The sequence below is a fragment of the Spermophilus citellus genome, assembly GCF_964194105.1.
Source record: "Spermophilus citellus genome assembly, chromosome: 4".
Taxonomy (NCBI): Eukaryota; Metazoa; Chordata; class Mammalia; order Rodentia; family Sciuridae; genus Spermophilus; species Spermophilus citellus.
Window position 1 is genome coordinate 15,443,308 of NC_138185.1, and position 19,757 is coordinate 15,463,064.

A 19,757-nucleotide genomic window follows, 5' to 3' on the forward strand; every position below is an offset into this window, starting at 1 on the left:
ATCCACATTCAGAGCTTGCTTTTCTCTTTCTTTTTTTTTTTTCTTTCTTGGTTACTAGGGATTGGATCCAGGGTATTTTACCACGGAGCCACATCCCAGCCCTTTTTAATTTTGTGACAGGGTCTCACCAAGCTGCTGAGGCTGGCCTGGAACTTGCGATCCTCCTGCCTCAGTTTCCTGAGTCGCTGGGATTGCAGACATGTGTCCTCAAGCCCGGCCCAATGAGCTGCTAAGGAGCAGACAGAACTTTTACCAGAGTCTCTCCTCACAGGGCTCATTCCTGGCCAAGCCACCACCGAATGCCACCTCACAGGAGGCCCAGCCTGGCTTAACAAAGTGCAAGAAGACACAGACTTTTCAGAAGTTTTATTATAAAGAGAGTTTGAGAGAAGAACCGGGCACCAAGACAGACATTTGCCGGGCCAGGATACAGCTGAAAACGACGCCAAGAACCAAAACCAAAACCAAACCCCAAACCACGCACACGTTAGGATAAACTGCAACTTTGTTCTCAAGTTTTCTTCATAAATAGCTAGACAAAAAGAAATAAAATTGTTGCTGGCAATTTTAAATAGGTGGACATATGGTTACAAAAAAATAAAGGGGCGTGCTTCCCGGTGGGGCTAGACATTGCGCGGTTCTCGGGTGCGCATGGAGAGACCCTGTGACAGCTGCTGTGTGCACGTCTCCCTCAAGAGAAAACTGAAAAACGATGCGCTAAGGGTCATATAAAACGCTTTGTACCTTAAAGGAAACTACTTTTCTTCCCCCACAAAATAATCTTACAGATGTCTTCAGCACAGTTCTAAAACACTTAGTTGACTACTTACACAGAGCCCACAGTTCGTGGGGCTCGGAATCTTTAGTTCACACTGGAAAACCTGCGCGTCTGTGGCTGGGCCAGCCCCTGGCCGCGCATCTTGGGGCGAGTTTCTGTTGGTCAGTGACCCCGGCAGGGTGGCCCAGTGAGCTTGGGCTGGGGTCAGACGTCCAGACAGAGGGGACTGTGTGCAGGGCGAGGAGCAGGTCCGCGGTGACCCTGGAGCAAGCAGGTCAGCGGGCAGAAGGTTCCTGCAGGTTCTTCCGGCGGCCGCCAGGCAGCGGGCTGCCTCTGCAGAGTCTGGCGGGAGGTCGAGGAAGAGACTCAGCCCAGGGCAGGGGTGTGTCACTGCTATGCTGGCCGGTCACCCTGCCTCCTGCCACGGCCTCTCTGCTGTGGGCAGCCCTCCTGGCTCTGACATGCCCTTCCAGCCAGCCTCGGGGAGGGGAGGGAGGCGGGATTAGGTGAGGTAGAGCGATTTGTCTCTGGGGAGCAGGCTGTGGAGAGAGAGGGGCCGTCAGAGCTGCTGGATGGCCCCCTGGCGCTGTGACACGGGCCAGGGAACCCCAGGGCCCTGTGCTCTGGCCCTTCGCCCCTCACCCTGACCAGCTGCCCCTCTGAGGTCAAATCGGGGATGGCCAGGGTCCTCCTGGCTGTCCACCCAGCTGAACCAAAGGGCCCTCCTGGATCCTCCCCAGGGGGTGCCATCCTCAGCTCCAGGAAGAGGGCAGCATGCGTCTGCCCTTCAAGGAAGCCCATCCCAACGTCCCCAGGGCACTCATGGCAGTCTGTGACCACCATGTTTCATTTGTATGCTTCCAAACAGAAGTACAGGCGGCAGGTGGTTTTTATGGATTTAGAATAGGGACCAACATCCGTGCTGGGCACAGGGTGGGCCCCGGGGAGGCTCGGACAGGGTCACATCCCTGAAGGACCTCCTGCCCCTGGCACCCTGACACTGGGGAAGGGAACTGCGGTGAGGGGAAGGGGCTGATGAGAGGCGGTCTAAGGGAAGGGCGTCCTTGTGCAGCGGGTCTGCCACCCATGCAGAAGCTGTCCTGGCGTGTGTGGGGTCACTAGTGCCCAGCAGTATCCTGTGTGGCAAGAGCGATGCAGGGCTGGGGAGGCTGCTGCCTGGTGGCAGAGCTGGCCACCCCTCCACTAAGCACTAGTGCCCCACCTTTCACAGCATGGGGCTCTGCAGGGCATCTGCCTGGACCCAGTCCCCCCAAGACCTGCGGATTCGCTTTTGCTAAGGGCACGGGGACCGGCTGGCAGGGTGGGGGCTGGAGCTCCCCGTCCTGTCCCGTCTTTCCCTCTTGCTGGCTGAAACCAAGTTCCTCTACCTTAGAGTTGGTGTGGCCTGGCTCCAAGGGGGCTTTCTGGAGGAGGGGCAGTAATCGAGGTGGACCAGAGAGAGCTGCGTGGTTCTGGGGAGAGGATGCTGCTGCAGGACTGGGGGGTTTCTAAGGTGGGGGCTTCATGGATTGGACAGTTGGCCCTTTCTCCCAGGGGACCACATCCAGCTCCTGCACACCCCGACATCCCCTTCTCTAGGGAATTGCCCGTGGCAAATAAGACCTGCCTTCCACAGGGGGCCCCCCTGGGGCCTGTGGGCAGCCCGAAGCCGATGGCTGACTGACAGGGGCTCTTGGTGGGACCTGCATTGTGCCACCAATCCTGCTTCAGGGTTCCCATGGGATCAGGCAGTATGGAGTGTCCAGCTGAGGGCGTGTCCTCACCGACCCCTTCCCCTGCCCCGTCTCGCCTTTCTCACCCACTTCTCCCATAAGCCCTCCAGGCATCTCCAAGGACCACCTTAGGCTCTGCTTCTAGGGAGCCTGACCTAAGGCACGGGGCCTACCTGGGAATGTCATATGGAAGAATTTTTGGAAAAAACAGGACAGAAGGAATAAAGGTGGCCTCGGTGAGCCCAGTGGGACGGGGCGTCAGGCTGGCTGAGTGTGCTGGGCCCCTGCTTTGCTCTGCACTACCTGCAGGCTCCAAGTGTCCCCTGGGCAGGGCTGATGACACAACTCCACGTTTTCCTGAGCCACTCCTCTGCCCCTGGCTGTCCCTATTCCCATTTTCCCTGGGTGGGTGGACAAAAGCAGGACCCATGGAGGCTGACCGGGAACTGACCTGCAGGTGCCGACGCCACACTCCCCGCTGGGGTAGCTGCTGTCCCAGTCCCCGCTGCTCGTGGAGTTGGATGGCCCAGGTGAGCGGGGTCCCGAGCCACTGGGGAACTCAGAGATGTGCAGGAAGTCCTACGGGGGAAGGAGGGATTGTGAGTAGAGAGAGGCCCAAGGGAGGCCTGACTCAGGAGGCCAGGGTGGTGCAGTCACCCTGTGTCTGAGGGCATCCCCTCTGCAGAGGCACCTCCTGGGGGTCACAGGAGGTCCACTCTGCTCCCATGGAGCACCTTTGGAAAAGTACCTCTGTCTTAGCTGAACCAGGGGGTGACTTTCCTCTCCTGAGCCTCAGCTTCCCAATCTGAGCAATCAATGCAGGGACTGGGCTGAGTGTGAGCCTTGGAACAGTCTCTGGGGCACTCAGTGGGGCTCAGGCCTCGAGGGCTTGCAGGGGAGCCAGGGGCTGGGCTGGTCTGGCAGAAGCAGCGGTGGCCCCCTCAGGCCAGGAAGCTCAAGTGGACAGAGGGTGAGAGGGGCCCTGGGAGAGCCGAGGGATCTAACTAGCAATGTTCACTGCATCCCCTGCCTTGCAGGCACGGCACAGGAGACCCATTTCAGATATGGGAAAACCGAGGCCAGTACTGGAATTCTGCAACCACCTCCCCTCTTCTGAAGGGTCACAGAAGACGGGGCCATACTCAGCCCTGCTTACCTGTGGCCCTGGAGGCGAGGGGCTCATGGCCAGCTGCACCTGGAGCGCCATGGGTGTGGGCAGGACGGGAGGCTGGGGGGCCGGGGACATGCTGACAGGTGGGCTGAGGAGGGCACCCTGTGCATGGGATGGCAGGGGCAGCTGCTGGTGCAGGGGGGGGCTGAGCGGGAAGGAAGGCGGTGGCGGTGAGGACGCGCTGAGCCCGGGCAGCAGGGACTTGGAGCCCAGTGTCCGGGCGAGGCTGGCGGGAGAGGCCCCGCTCCGGAAGGCCTGCAGGTCAGAGGGCGTGAGGAAGGAGGCCAGGCCCGGCATGGAGTACATGGGCTGCTTGGGGGGCAGCAGCTTGGCGGGGGGGTTTGCCTGAGTGCTCTTGGTCTCGCCTTGGTCCGGGGGGCTCTGGAAGGAGAGGAAAACCAGTTACTTTGGAGAAAAGGTGATGAAAAGCCAGGACTTGGGCTGTGAGACCAGGGTGTCCTGGTTGGCCTTTGGGGAGAGCTGTGAGCTGTGGACTAGCCAGCCACAGCTTTGACCAGGCCACCTGCCACCTCCCCGACTTTTGTTTGGATGCTGGGGATTGAGCCAGGTGGAGTTCAACAAGTACACCTCCAGCCCTTTTTAGTTTTTATTTAGAGACAGGTCTCACTAAGTTGTTTTTTAGGGCCTTGCTAAGTTGCCGAGGCTGGCCTTGAACTTGGCAATCCTCTTGCCTCAGCCTCCGGAGCCCCTGGGATTACAGGCATGCACCATCAGCTCCTGCCCACACGTTTATCCCTGCATGGTCCCCCGCCCCTGGGGGAGTTCCATGGTCCTGGGTCTTGCAGCAAAGCCAGGGTTGTGGCAATCATCCTCTGGCTATGCTCCTCCCCAGCCTCTACGCCCCTGCATGGGCCCCTCCCTCTGCTGGGTTCTGGCTGGAAGAACTCAGCAGAACACAATGCACATGAGGCGTGGGCCGGGTGCACTGTGGTGCACTACAGGTGTGACCTAGAGGTCTCACCCAGCCTTTCCAAGCCCCTGGAGCCAGCCGTTCCCATGGGCCCCAGTTCTGGGTCATCCCTCTTGTCAGTTACCTAGGCATCCTGTTACCTTGGAGACGAGGCTAGCCCTGTAGGCTGCCAGAGCTTTCAGATACTCCTTCTTGGCTGCTTCAGTCTTCCTCTTGTAGGCCTGGAAAATCCAAGACATGGGCAACAACCGGGAGAATGTCACAGAGGGGTCACCATGCAGAGCCCAGGTTGAGAAGGCATGGATTCTAGAGCCATGTGTGGATGAGGGCAATGTGATCAGAAGATGGGTCAGTCACTCGCTGGCCCCTCTCTGGGTTGCACAGAGAGTGTGGAGGACAGGGAAACATGCTTCACCTCTCTGGACATCGGTACCATTGGCTTCAGAAAGACGAAGCTTCTGGAAGCCCTCTCTTCTGACCCAGCCTGATGCACATTTCTTAATGCTGCATGCTGGCATGAACCCTGCTTGTTCAGTGTCTTAGTCTGGATTTATATTTGCTCATGTTGTTATTAGGAATTTTGGACCTAGGTTCACATGTAGTATTGAGGCTTGGCCAGTGGTAATGCTCAGCTGATAGAGCACTGGCCTAGCATGTGCAAGGACCTGGAGTCAATCCCCATCACTGAAACAAATAAACAAATAAATACAAATAAACAGGACAGTGTGGGAGGTCAGACTCTCAACAACCTTCGCTTGCCCCTGGGCTGCACTGGATGGGTCGGAGTAGTGGGCGGAGCCTTTAGAGACAGGGGACCTGAGATCCCTGTCCCCCTAAGACTGCTCAAAAGGGAGAGGGCCCACTCCCCCACACAAAGCGGCGCCATAGGAAGGGAGACGCGTGCCAGAGCGTGCCGAATGGAAACTATGGTCCCTATGGCAGAAGTAGGCAGGGCCTGCCATGCCTCTGGTCCTCGGCACTGCAGAAAAGCCCAGTTAACGCCCAGCGCCACCAAGCATCCCCTGGCCCCAGGGCTCTCGAGCAGCAGGAGCCTCATCGGCCACTTGTGTGGAGGTGGTGGCCTGAGAGCTGGAGAGTCCTGTCCCCTGGAGCTGCTCCCAGCCAGTGATTGACAGGCTGGCGCCCCGCAGCCTTGCCGCTAGCCAGTTCACCCTGCAGGTTCTACACTGGCCAGAGTTCTGGGGCAGGACTGTGCTCCAGGAGCCACGGCGAGATCCCCGATGACAGCCCTTTGTCACTGCCTTCCTCTCCCTGTTTCACCTCCCAAATAAACTTCTGCCACTGCCCTGGCCTATAGCCCAAAGGTGTTTTAAATTTTAGAGTCTGATAGAGAAAGCATTTCAAATAAATACATCGACGGTCTCTCTCTCCGGCCCAGGCTGCTGCTCCTCTCCCCATGTCCCCGTCTCACCCCACCCAGAAAGCAGAACAGAATCTCCAAAACGAGTCCCCACAAAGCTCTGCATCCACTGCCCCATCTGTCTGGTCCCAGCCATTGTCATCTCCCACCTAGTTGACAGGGGCCTGCCACGTCCACTCTACCGGCCTTCATGAAGCCAGACAAGGATCTGATCCCTTCCCTGGCCCCGCCCACCTCCCAGCTCCGTCTCTGCATTTAGCCACCCTGGACTCCCAGGGCCAGGCACTTGCTGGACCAGGCTTTGTCAGCACGGCTCCCCCTGCCGGAAAGCTCCCCTGGCCAAGGGAGCCCACCCTGCGGGTCTCACCTGGCAACGTGGTTCCTGCCCCAGGACTAAGTCTGTTCCCTCCCTTTTTGTTCTCAGGTACCCTCCTGGCCTGTGACATAGTCACCACTGTCATTTTACGTTTACTTATCTGATTATTGGATTAATTGCTCTTAGGCCAACAACCCAACGGAGCCTCCTGGTTCTACAGACCTGGGTGTGAGTCCTGGCTCCAACCTGACTCAGGACGGGTCAGCCTCTGGTGTCTCCATCTCCTCATATCATAATAGGCAAGCGATGGCCACTCCATGGGGTGTTGCAAGGATGCAGTGAGGTCATGGTCAAGGGGCCCAGTAGAGAGCTCAGCCCAGACATGCTCAGAGAATGGGAGCCATCTTCCTTGTTTTACAGCTCAGAGAGGTTAGGTAGTCACTCTGAGGTTGCACAGCTGGTAACTGCTCTGCTTATAAGCTAGCTCTGTGCCCTGTTCTCCAGAGGCCTTTAGAGGGGGCCATAGGTACATGGCTAGGGGTACAGGAAGCTCTGGCCTGGACTTCAGACTTGAGTTGGATGGTCAACTCTGACCATTTCATGGACAGGAAGTAGAGTATAGAATGGTTAAATCATTGGTGAATACAACTGCAAAATAGTAGAGCTAGAAGGGACCATGCTTCCTGGCTTACAGATGGGCAAGCTGAGCCCAAGTGCCTTTTGCAGGAGCCTCTGGTCCCAAAGGCTGGTTCTGGCCTCACACCTTCAAAGTTTGCCCTGAGTGTGGCCCGGAAAGGGATGGTGGCTCACCTGCTTCTGCTCCTCTCCCAAACTGTCCCACATGGAGGCCACGATTTTGGACACATCTCCGAAGGTGGCACTGGGGTTCTGCCCCTTGATGGCAGCCTGAGTGTCTCTGAAGAAGAGTGCGTAGGCCGACACGGGCTTCTGTGGCTCATTGGGGTCCTTCTTCTTCTTTTTCTTTGGGTTCTTGGCCTTTTTTCCTGGGTCTGCAGAAGGTCTCTTCTCTCCTGAGATCTGCCCAGGTGACAGGAGTTAGGTTCACACCAGCTGAACCTCCTGCCCGCGGCCGCCCCACCCAGCTCCAGGGGCTGGACCCTGCTCAGCATCCCACCATGGGGCTGTCCAGCCTGGCTCACACCCGGGGAGCGACAGACAGAAAGAGACATGCAGCCTGGGTAGGAGGCTGGGTATTGGTTTAACTCATCAAAGAGAACCAGGACAAGTGGAAAGTTGATTCGGAGAAATCTAGACGCCTCTGTGGTCCCTGCAAAATTGACTGCTGATCCAGGTGACTAAATCGCATGGGAAACTGGCTAGTGCCCTGTAGACTTTTAATTTTGATGGATTTTTAATCTCTTCTGTTGATCAGAAATCATTTGTGTCTTTTTATTTTTTATTTTAAGACAGGGTCTTGCTAAGTTCCTTAGCGCCTCGCTAAGTTGCTGAGACTGGCTTTGAACTTGGGATCCTCCTGCCTCAGCCTCCCGAGCTGCTGGGATTGCCCACTGCACCTGCTTTCCTGTCCCTCCCCCTCCCCCAATTAATGTCTGTCTTTGCAAAATTCCCTCATCAGCAAGGAACAGGAGTCAAAGCAAAGACACATTCTGTTGGAGAAGCAGGGGTTCCTGAGTGGCCTGTTAGACCATGTTTGGGTCTGACCCTGTAAGGCTGTGCTGTCTTTGGGGCCATCTCCAAGTTTCAGATGTGTTTTTTCTTAACTGCTCTCCCTCTGCAGCCCCCTCCCGGGTGTGATCACGAACACTCTCCAAAGATTCCCTTGATCATAAAAGGTCAGTCTCCCCAACCTGTAGCTGCTGTGCAACTCTGGGCCGGTGGCTCTCCCCTGGCCCCCGGGAGGTGGTGGGACGGGATGAAGCTAATGTGACATCATCAGGCCAGCCTGGAGCTGGGGACCATCCAGAGAGGCTGTAGGATCACAATCCCACTTAGGGTTTCCAGGATGGGGAGGGGGTTGAGATGCTCGCCACAGACCTAAGTGGATCAGTTAGGACCCTCAGGCCACACCAGGACAGGGGCCTTTGGTCCACGGTCCTGGCTCCTGCTGCAAAGTCTGTGACTCAGTGTGTCAAGAAGATGAGAGTGACACCATGAGCAGGTAAGGAAACCGGAGGCCAGAGGATGCAACTTGGACCTCCATGTCTGAAGGACAGCAGGGGAAGGAACAGAACACTGATTCTGTCCTGGAGTCCCCTCTGCAGCCACCCAGCACGCCAAGCCTCAGTCCTTCAGCACTACGTGGAGAGGTCCTTATGAGGAAGAATGGCACAGGGCCATGGAGGCAGGGTCATGGGCCAACTCTTCATTCTGCCGCTGGCTCATGGGAGATTCTGGATACAAACTCCTGCCTCTGACCTTTCTGGGCCTCTGTGCCCAGCAAAAAAAAGAAGCTCTCTAACGAGAAGGAGGCTTGGGGTCCCTGCAAAGGACCAGGGTGTGGGCAGGTGGCGGCTCTCATCCCTGATATTTTGAAGAGGCCTACCACCTGTGGACTTCAGGGGTGCTGGGAGAGGGTGCACCCCCACAATGGGACCACCGTTTTCGTGCCCCATCCCCAGTCAGTGTGGAATGCCCTAGGCCCAGAGGACCTTTGTTGGACTACACATTTTTGTCAGAATAAGTTTTTAAAATGAGGGCTATGTTAATTAGCTTGATTCAATCATCCCATGTCACATATCCACACGACTGTGCACCCCATAAAAATATACGATTAATATTTCTCCAAATATTTAAAGGTTTTTGTGAGCAATATTTAACAAAAAGTTCCCTCAAAGGTCAAAGTGGCATGAGACCAGGCCCTGAGGCTCTTGCTGATGTCATCAATGCCACTGAAGCGCTGGCCATCAGGAATGAGACTTGGCCCTGTTTCTGCGACATCTCCTCCCGCCATCCTTCAACACGGTGAGAGGGGTCTCTGCTGCGTGAGTGAGGGTTGGGATTGAGGCTGAGCTTGCCAACAGTGCCTGGGAGATCTAGCACCTGAAGCCTGGTGTCCCTAGGTCCCCTGGGTGCTCCCCAATGACTAACTGCTCCTGCCCAACTGACCCATCTGCTGATCTCTTCCTCCTTGGTTTCCAGCAAAGGGCACAGCCCCCCTTCCAGTCTTTTCCAGAGTGAAGTCCCCACAGGGCCCGTCCCCACAGATGGGAGGGCATCTGACAGCATTGCTGTCCACCCCGCATACCTTGAAATGTGCTTCAGACTCCTCCTCCTGCGTGGAGCTGGAGGGAGAGGGGGTCGCCGACTTGCTCCCTGGGGGTGACGGGGAGCTGTGGGCGATGCTGCTCCGGATGCCCATCTGGGAGATGAGCTGGGACTGGCTGAGGGCGCTCATGTGGCTGGCCAGCATCGCGGGGCGACCCAGCAGAGGTCCTGGCCGGCTTGAGTCATAGGCAGCCACCTCCGAGTGCACCATCTCCTGGATCTAAGAAGGACAGGGCATCTGTGTTAGAAGGACCTGGCCTGCGATACCCTCACATCTGCCCCGCAGGACTTGGGGGGCATTCAGATGAGATGGTGGGGGTCCCGACTCTGTGCTGAGGGGGAGTTCCTTACTGCTTGGACCTCTGCATGATTTGGAGCACGTGTGGGGGAACGAGGGCTCCCTGGCAGCTGGCCATTTTGTAGACATTCACCCTGGACAGACAGCACTTGAGCCCTTGCCAGAGAGTTCTGCCCAGCTGTGAATGATCATTTTATGGTATCGATCTTCCCTCCTGGAATGCATCTCTGCATCAATTCACTGTGCAACATAATAGCAAGGAGTGCAAATGTTGGATGCCATTGTATCAGCCTGGCCCTAGCCCTGACCAGCAGTTAAGTGACTTTGACCGACTAACTTAACCTCTCTGTGCCTCAGTTGTTTTCAACCGTACAATGTAGATAAAATCAAACCTATCTTCTCAGGTGGTTAAGGATCAAATATGTCTGGCATGTCATAAGCCCTGGGTTACAGAAGCATTTGTTCAATTCTTTGAATTAATAAATCTCGTGATAATGTTTAGCACTTTTCTTCCTATAGCTCATTTTCCTATTAGCTTCATTTCTCGTGATATTTTCCAACTGGTTGTTTTCAGAATTCAAGAAGCCACCGATGGTACATATGAGAATTTCTCAATACTAAACACAGATCGGCACGTCCTCTCCCCCCATGCATCGTATATACACCTGCGCTTCCGTGAAGCTGGCCGTTCGCACACTCATAATTATGTTTATTTCCTCTGCATCTGCGATTGTTTCCTCTTTCTAGTTTCTAATGTTAAATATCTGCATTTTCTGTATTAGGCAAACTAAACAGGCTTTCAGTTTCAGGTATATTGTTCCCCCCTCAAAATAACCAGATCTCAAATTCATCCCTCTGCTACTCTGTCTTCTGATGAATGTTAATATTCATTTTATCTTTATTAATCCCCCCCATCTGCTTTTTAACAGTCTGTTAATTTTAAATCATCTATTCCCACTCTTTATTTTTAGTAATATGTTTAATGCTGTGAATTTTCTTTGGAGCATGGTTTTAACATCTCTCACAGACTTCATCATGTAAGGATTGTGTTGTTGTTCTTTATTTTATATACAGGTATTTATTTTATGATTTTTTTCTTTGACTCAACAGTTGTTGAAGAAGAGTTCTGAGATGTCTAAGTGGTTCATTTCATTTTGCTACTAATTAAGTGAATTATTTGCACTTTTGAGAATTGGTTAAGGTTTTACTTGGGATCCAAATACAGTGAAATTTCACACATGTCCCATAGTTCTTGTAAGCTGAGTGTGGACTATGTTGGCAGATGAACATAGCAGAATAACATTGCCTATTTGGTCAGCAGTGATTATTATTTAGACTCATTTCTTACTTTTTGGCTCTAATCTTACACAGGCTTGCCTAGTTTGCCCCTGAGTTTTCTGCATCCATCAGAATCTCCCTTTAGGGGCTGGGGATGTGGCTCAATCGGTAGCACACTCGCCTGGCATGCGTGCGGCCTGGGTTCGATCCTCAGCACCACATACCAACAAAGATGTTGTGTCCACCGAAAACTAAAAAATAAATATTAAAATTCTCTCTCTCTCTCTTTAAAAAAAATCTCCCTTTGATATTTAAAGTTTTTGTTTTGGTAGAAGTTGGGTCTTATTGTAAGAAGACGGCTAATTGCATCTTCCTTATGCATCAAATATTTTAAGATTATAATGTATCTAATTTTTGGTCTCACTTTTTCCTTGAATTCAGTGGAGTCTGATATTGCTATTGCTGCCCTTGCCTATATAGTCTGTGAATCTGGAATGTCTTTATTTCTGAGAGAATGTCTTTTACATATCTCTTAGTTTTTATTTGTTAGGATTATCTGTATCATATGTTGGTGTTTGCATTTTGGTCAGCTTTAAAAAAACAGCTGAGACAATATTTCCCTTTTTCTTTATACCTTGGAACAATATACAGCATAGATATTATATTTGCCGTAGAGAAATGTCAAGTGTTGTTTAGATACAAAACCATCTGAGGGGGCTGGGGATGTGGCTCAAGCGGTAGCGCCTCGCCTGGCATGCGTGCAGCCCGGGTTCGATCCTCAGCACCACATACCAACAAAGATGTTGTGTCCGCCGAGAACTAAAAAATAAATATTAAAAATTCTCTCTCTCTCTCTCCTCTCTCACTCTCTCTTTAAAAAAAAAAAAACCATCTGAGGGGGGCTGGGTTGTGGCTCAGCAGTAGAGTACTCGCCTAGCATGTGTTGGGTGCTGGGTGCAATCCTTAGCACCAAATATAAATAAAATAAAGGGATTGTGTCCAACTACAACTAAAAAATTTTTTTAAATATTAACAATATTAAAAGCCATGGGAGGCCCAGTGTTTTTGTTTGTGTGTTTTTGCAATATTTTCCATGGATAATAGGTCTATTCTAGTTTCCATTTTTTCTTGAGTCAGTTTTGGTCATGTGTGTGTGTGTGTGTGTGTGTGTGTGTGTGTGGACACACACACACACACACACACACACATATCTCCAATATATAATTATCCATTTCATTCAGATTTTAACACTAGACTATTATATTTTTAGTCCACTTTATGGTTTTGTAGTTAGATCCCTCAATATTACAATATTACAATTATAATTCTAAAGTATACTACTGTCAAGGTACACTGCTTTTTAAATTTTTCTTTCTCAAAAGTTTGTATATCTTAACTGTCAATCAAAAGAACCAGTTTTTAATATTTAAAAAAATCAATTTGGCAACTTCTTGATCATTATCAGTTGGACTGTGTTTGGATCTCAGGTGTCCTTCGCTATTTGTTTTTTATCTAGCTTTTCAAGTGAAGCAGTTTATTTCTTTGCTCGTTGTTTTTGTGGTACAGAGGCATCTGGGGCAGGGTTTCAAACAGGAACCAGGGTACCACATAGGGGAGGCTGGACAATGTCTGCAGACACTTTTGGTTCTCACAACTAAGGCTGCTCCTGGCATCTGGTGGTGGTGGCCACGGACGCTGCTCCTCTCTAACCTTCCCCTGAACACAGAACTCTGTACCCCCAAATGTCAACAGCACTGAGGCAAGAAGCCCTGCTCTCAGGCCATGATTTTTCACAGGAGGAAAAATTTAGCCGCATCATATCAATATTTAAAAAATATTCTACAACTGAAGAGTTGGTTTTCTTTTTTTTTCTTTTTGTTCCAAGTTTATTTGGAAGAATGTTTTTCATTTAATGTCTCCTTTGGTTATTGTGGTCAGAAAATATAAATTTTAGAAATTTTATTTTATTTTTTTTTGAAAATAGCTTCCATTACTGCTTAGAAGATGGTCAATTTCTGTAAAATTTTCATGCACATCTGAAATAATGTTCCCTCAGTCACATACGAATTTCTCTGTATGCCTACTCAGGGCAGTTTTGACTACTCTAGCTGTGAAATCTCAAGAAAAACGAGGGAAAGCCTACCATTTCCATTGTGTTCCCGTTAGTATCTCCACCGAATTTAAATAGGTTTTGTTCTTATATATTGATATAAAATTATTCATCCCTTTAATATATGAGAACATTGTGCCTTCGTTAAGCCTTCCCCTTGTTTATTAAAAAAAAAAATCTTTGTCTCAATTCATCTTTGTCTTAAATCCCACTTTATCTGTTGTCATTACCACTTTTCCCCGGCACTGTTTTATTTTTGTCCTGCATGATTTGAAGAATGCCTTTGGTAAACAGCATCTAGGTAGATGTTGATTTCTAACATAGTTCTTAAAATATTATGTCATACATATTTTATTATCAACCATAAAAGACCTGAAAGTCAGACTTTAAAGTGAACTGTTTTAAAAGGTAGAGGTTTTGAAATCTTCTTTCCTCCCTAACATGCAACGCACTTTTCCTTCCTTAAATCTTGCATAAGAGACTGGCATTACTTCCTCAAGGGAGGATTGGCAGTAGGGCTCTGTGGTAGGATTTGCTGTATTTTCTTCCAAGCCGAATGCTTTAGAATTCTTCAGTGAGGTACTCCTGACTCTAATTTAATATCCTGCCAACTCTTGATAATGGCAGATTTTTGAATTTCTGCAAAACTGTTAAGGGTGAAATGCTCTTAAAGTCATTCCAATTTGCACTGTTCTGATTACGAGCGAGGCTGAACACCTTTTTATAAGTTTACTGGGCCATTTGGGTTTCTGCTTCTGCTGCTGTTTCGAGTGTAAAGTAGCAGAGTTCTCACTTCAGCAAACAATTTGACAGCATCCAGAATATCAAAGGCATACACATCTGCAACCTGGCAATTCCCCTCCAAGGTATAAAGAACTTTCCTACATGCACAAGAAGAGAAATACACTGGAGTAAACGTTGGGAAAGGCTTTGAAATGGGCAGATGAGTGTCCTTTCAAAGCACTGCAGGGCATTGTCTAGGGGACTTCTGGGGTCATCAGATTCTGTCAGAGTGCTGTCTTTGACTAGGCTATTTTACAATTTTGTCAGCTGTAGAAAAATGATATTAATGCAATTGGTTTTGTATTATTTAAACACATTTCAATTCTTGTGAAATGTGGATCACAAAATTTTCCATCTTAACCATTTTTAAGTACAGTTCAGTGGCATCAAATGCATTCAACCATCACCACCACAGAATTCTTTTCCTCTTGCAAAACCGAAAGTCTGTACCTGTTCAATAATAACTCCCCATTCCTCCCTTGTCCTGTCCCTCCAAGTCACTGTTCTGCTTTGTGTCTCTATAAATTGACCACCCTAAGGGCCTCGTCTAAATGGAATCATATTTTTTTTTTTTGTGACTCCTGTATTTCACTTGGCATGATGTCCTTAAGATTCACCCACGTTGAAACATAAGTCAGAATTTCTTTTCCTTTTTTAAAGTTGAATTATATGCCACTGTGTGCATATTCTCAGGAGTGGAACTGATAGATCATACAGTATTTCTAGTTTTAATTTTTGAGACATCGCTACACTGTTTTCCCTAGTGGCTGTCCTGTTTTACATTCCCACTATTAGAGTTTGGATATGGACGTCCCTCAAAGACTGATGGACTGAAGGCTTGGTCCTCAGCTGGTGGCACTCCTGGGAGGTGGTGGAAACTTTTTTGCAGGGATAGGTGTCCTGGTTAGAAGAGATGGGTCACTGGGGGCCTTGCCTTTGGAGGGTATATTTTGTCCTTCTCCCCTTTACTCTGTCTCTTTTTCTCTCTCTCCTCTCTCTGCTTTTCTGGCTGCCATTCGGTGACAGCTGTGTCTCATGACACCCGCGATCACTCCGTTCCTCACCACAAGCCCACAGTGATGGGGCCAATAGACTGTAGACTGAGACCTCTGAAACTTCGAGCCAAAGTAACTCACTCTTCCTTTTAGTTGTTTTTCTGTCTCAGTGGCAGAAAGGTAACAAACACCCACCAATAGTGTGCAGGAGTTGTAACTTTTCCACATCCTCACCAACACTTGTTGGCTTTCTCTCTCTTTGCTGGAAGTCATCCAAATGAATGTGAGGTAGAGCGTAACTGATTCTTGTCCACAAAAATGCAAATAAAGGGCTGGGGTTGTGGCTCAGTGGTGGAGCACTTGCCTAACAGGTGTGAGGCACTGGGTTCAATCCCCAGCAACACATTAAAAAATAAATAAAATAAGTAAATGAATTTATGATGTCCATCTACAACTAAAAAATATTTTTTAAAAATGCAAATAAATTTTTTCTGGTAGAGATATAATTGACCCCACTCTATTCTATTGCTGAATAGATATTAACCAGTTTGGCATTGACTAGAAAATTTCTTGCAACATTCCTGATTATTTATGTACATGTCTATTCTTTAGCTTCCTCTCTGAAAACAAATTGTAATATTGTACAGACTTCTTCATTAATAATGAGTTGAATAAAATGTTGACGTTTTCATTTTATATTTGTCTGAGAATCATGATATTATATTTTGAAAATTATACATTACAACAAAAATGATCATGGCAGCAATTTTTTTTATTTTTATTGTTGGTTGTTCAAAACATTACATAGTTCTTGATATATCATATTTCACACTTTGATTCAAGTGGGTTATGAATGCAATTTTTTTTAATTCTAGAAAAACCGGAAATAATCTAAATGCCAACTGGGAAATAGTGAAAACCTGGTATACTCACAAAATGGAATTCCGTTCAAAGGGAGCTAGTGACCTGGAGCTACATCTACCAAGCAGATGCACTTGGAAATAGCAATGCGTGGAATGTTCCAGAAGGACACACACAGTCCAGTACGTTTATGTGCAAGTTTGAAACACACAACATTTCTATAAAGTGCTTAAGGGTATATAAAAATTCAGTAGAAGCATAAAAACACCTACTCCAGAGTAGAGGCAATTTCCTTCTGAGAAAGAAAGAGAGACGGAACGGGAGGTGAACTCGCATCTATAATATTTATTTCTTCAAAAGCAAAAAAACTAATCACAGATGGGGGTGGGGGCAGCTCTTCAAAGCGAAGTGCAGAACGCAAACACGAGGGCTCTGGGGAGTCGGGGTGGGGACGCGCTGCCTGCCACATCACTTACACGCCCACAATATGCACCATGAAATGTCTCAAATAAGGCAAGACCGATCCGTGTATCGCCTGCCCGGGCTCCAGGCTCCACACTCAACGGCCTAATTGACCTCGTCACCTGATGCCCCACAAGCAGATCAGACGAACATGCTGAAAGGGAACCCTTCATTCTCCCGAAATCTTTTCCTCCCCCCCTCCGGCCCACTGTTTTGACCCAAACTGCAAAGGGCATGTTCATTCCTGCAGCTGCCAAAGCCACAAACTGGGGCACCTGCCTCGGTTCCTTCCTTTCCCTGACACCCCCTGCCCAGCCTGGATGCGCCCTGGATGGCCCCACAGAAAATTGTGGAGTTTCCCCACAACTCTCCCTGCAGGTCATTGTCACCCTCTAAAATATGTAAATCAGGTCAGACTACCCCCCCACACTCCTTGAAATCCTTCATGGGCTTCCTGACCTTCTTAGAATAAAATCTTGTCTATAAAACCAAAAATAACAATAATAATGGCTTTCTAAACCTCAAAGTTCCTTTGAAATAAAAAATTGCACAAAGGTATTTTTACATGGAGGCAATACTTGACACTCACAGGTTCCTGTGAGCCGAACACTTTCTACTTTCTTCAGGTAACTGACATTTTCTATTACCATTTATTTAACTGTTGCCTTTTTTCTCACTTCCCATTGAAAACATACCAAGTTCTCAGAACTTAATCTTTTCCGTAGTACTTTTGAACTCTTAAACTTCTTTCTTGGAGTTTTGGGAGACAAATCTTGAGCTGATCATCTTGGCTTAGCTGGTTCTCAATATTGTTGCTCACAATTTTCACTGCATTTTAAAATCCAATAATCACAAATTTGATCTGAAAGCAGTCTTTCCTCATTTTGAATTTTCCTCATCATGTGGATACCTATGTCATCAAAGTTTGTTAAGAATGAGTTTTTTTTTTCCTCCTTTGGGGCAGGAGCTGCAGCAGGTACTTTCTTTACAACTCCGGGTTTTGTACCATTGTCCAGTGACATTTCTTTACAATCCTAATTCCTGGATGACGACCTTCACATGGCAAGAGTAAATGCTTGCTGGATCAAATAAAAGCAGTACCGCAGGCCACCTAGGAAGGAGGCTGAATTCTCCACGCAGGTGCCTAGTTCCCGCCATCATTGAAACTGTATCTCCCACAACTCTTGCCAGACCTTGATGTGCCTCTGCATTGTGACAGACATGATTCTGGGGACCAGAAGCCCTCAGGGTCTCTGGGTCAACTGAGAAGACAGAGCCCTACGTAAGACAGTATGTGACTGGTTGTTAATAGATACAAACCACTAGGTCAGGGGTACTGCCACTCCCAGATGTACCAGATGTACCAGGGCATTTAACAAACTGGGTTCTAATTTCCTCTAAGTGAAAAATAGGCCCTGAGTCGGGGGCCTGCTATTCAAGGCTACCTTAGACCCATCTGCGTGGACACTTCGGTGCCCAACCCCGACTCCCTGTACCATGCAGCTGTATCCATCCCTCATGTGCTGGGAACATTGGAATCTGTCCCCTTCTCCAGAGAAGTGTTATTGGCCAAATGGGAGCTGCTGTCCCCTCAGGAGCTAGGACACCCCACCAACCCCAGGCCTGCAGCAGAGCACATCATGGCTGGACTTGTGATGGCAAAACCAGACCTGGCCTTGAAATGAAATTATCAAAATGTTATGGTAAGAAACCAAGGCCCAGGGAAGGGCTCAGTTCCACACCCCTCTCAGCCTTTCTCCTGGAACCTCGTTGACCTGGGTCCCTACCTTTAGGATTGTAAATAGCTGCCCCAGGAGTCTGACTACTCCTTCTTCTTACCAGTTTCCGTGAGTATGCTGTGTGTCAGAGACCCTGTGCAGGCCTTCAGCCGCACAGATTAGGAATTTTTTTAAAAAGAGGAAAAAGCCCCAGTGATAGGATGGGTCTAAGATGGCGTCAAATAATCTCTAAATACTGCAAGAAACTGTGGACCAGGGCTCAGAATTTGGAGTGTTTTATTTCCTCTGGGCCCAGCGTGGGAAAATAAAGCTTGGCGTTCTCCTCTCCGGGTGCTGCTGGCTGCTTCTCACCCAGTCTGTTTCCCGCGACAAGCTGGCACAGGGCTGGAAAGGCGGCCCTTGGTGTGTGGTGCAGCTGGGCTCTGGGGCTCCGGCTGAGGCCACATCTCGGCTCACCCCTGTACGCCAGCGTCCCACAGCTGCTTCTCCAGAGGGAGCCTTCAAGAACCCGTCTCACAGTGGTCCTTGTGTCCCAGTTCTCACTTCCAAGGAGCCTCACCTAAGCTCCTCCTGGTGATACTGAGCAGCAGAAGGCCACCAGCAGTGACCTTAACCTGGGAGGGACAGGAGTTTGTGGAGAAATCCTCCGCCCCTCTCTCCTGGACCAGACAGTTCTGGGTCGGCTGCCACAGGTCTCTCCAGGGCCCCGCAGGCTCGGCTTCTCAGGGGCCCCAGGAGTTACCGCCGGGAGCCCACCCTCAAGTGGCTCTCTCCAGTCTCCCTCTCTCCCTCCCTCAAGGGGCTTCCTGGGTTCAACCCCCAGCCAAACCACTGGCACCCAAACCCCTGCGTCAGGACCACATTTATTTATCTATTTTTGTGGGGGGTGGGTACTGAGGATTGAACTCAGCGGCACTCGACCACTTTTTAGGGCACCCAAACAATGATGCCAGTCTCCTCCGAGTCCCAGGTGGCTTCCTCAACTCCAGGGGCCATGCTGGCCGCTAGCTAGAGCCAGCCTCCTGGAGTATAAGCTGTCCCCTTCTGCAGATCTCCCAGCACTCCCACGGGCCTGCTTAGCAATGGCCTCGCCTTTAAAACGCCACACCAAGACCTGCGCCATCTCGCTCCTGACCTCTCCAGCCTCTTCCCAGAGCTCCCTGGGGACACAGGGCTTCCCTCCAAATGGGGCCTTCCCTCTGTGTCATCAGCCCCAGAGGCTTCCCTGACACGTCACATCAGAGAAACCTTCCCTGCCCTGGCTTTCCTCCCCACCCCTAGCTGTCCCTCTTCGTGGGACACCAACTTACACCAACTGATAATAAAGGCACTGAAACTCAGAAAGATCAAGTGGCTTTCCCAGGATCACAGAGTCGGGAAGCGGGACAGCCCAAATTCTGCCTGTCTTCCCACCTGAGATCCTCTCTGCACCACGCAGACTCAACAGAGTGGAGCCCAGGGCAATAATGAACCTGCCCTGGAGCGGGCAGCAGGAGGATCAAAGGGAAAGAAGTTTTTTGCAGTGCTAGGCGCATAGTAGGTACTCAGCAGAAGTCTCCCTTCATCCTCCATGAACTCGCTCAAGGTGTGAGTTTGTATGGTATCTCACCTGGGATAAAAAGAGGCTAGAAAGAGGAGAAGGTTCTGAAATAGGAGAGGAGATGGGAGGCAGGAG

The 19,757-nt window shown here is 49.9% G+C and overlaps 1 protein-coding gene across 3 annotated transcripts in view; it reads right to left on the bottom strand.

Moving 5' to 3' along the window:
- Positions 1 to 384: 384 nt before the first annotated feature.
- Positions 385 to 19,757, bottom strand: part of TOX2 (TOX high mobility group box family member 2) — a 127,942-nt gene continuing 108,569 nt past the window's right edge. Inside the window, exons 4-10 of one of the 3 annotated variants that reach the window (XM_081292264.1) lie at positions 9,537 to 9,776; positions 7,121 to 7,348; positions 4,754 to 4,834; positions 3,668 to 4,063; positions 3,260 to 3,316; positions 2,963 to 3,090; positions 385 to 1,317 (exon numbers count right to left, since the gene is read on the bottom strand). In XM_081292264.1, the coding sequence (XP_081148390.1) occupies positions 1,281 to 1,317; positions 2,963 to 3,090; positions 3,260 to 3,316; positions 3,668 to 4,063; positions 4,754 to 4,834; positions 7,121 to 7,348; positions 9,537 to 9,776 (1,167 nt within the window). In that variant the 3' untranslated portion in view covers positions 385 to 1,280. The remainder of the gene's footprint in view (positions 1,318 to 2,962; positions 3,091 to 3,259; positions 3,317 to 3,667; positions 4,064 to 4,753; positions 4,835 to 7,120; positions 7,349 to 9,536; positions 9,777 to 19,757) is intronic. The other 2 variants (XM_081292265.1, XM_081292266.1) reach the window with 2 other exon arrangements.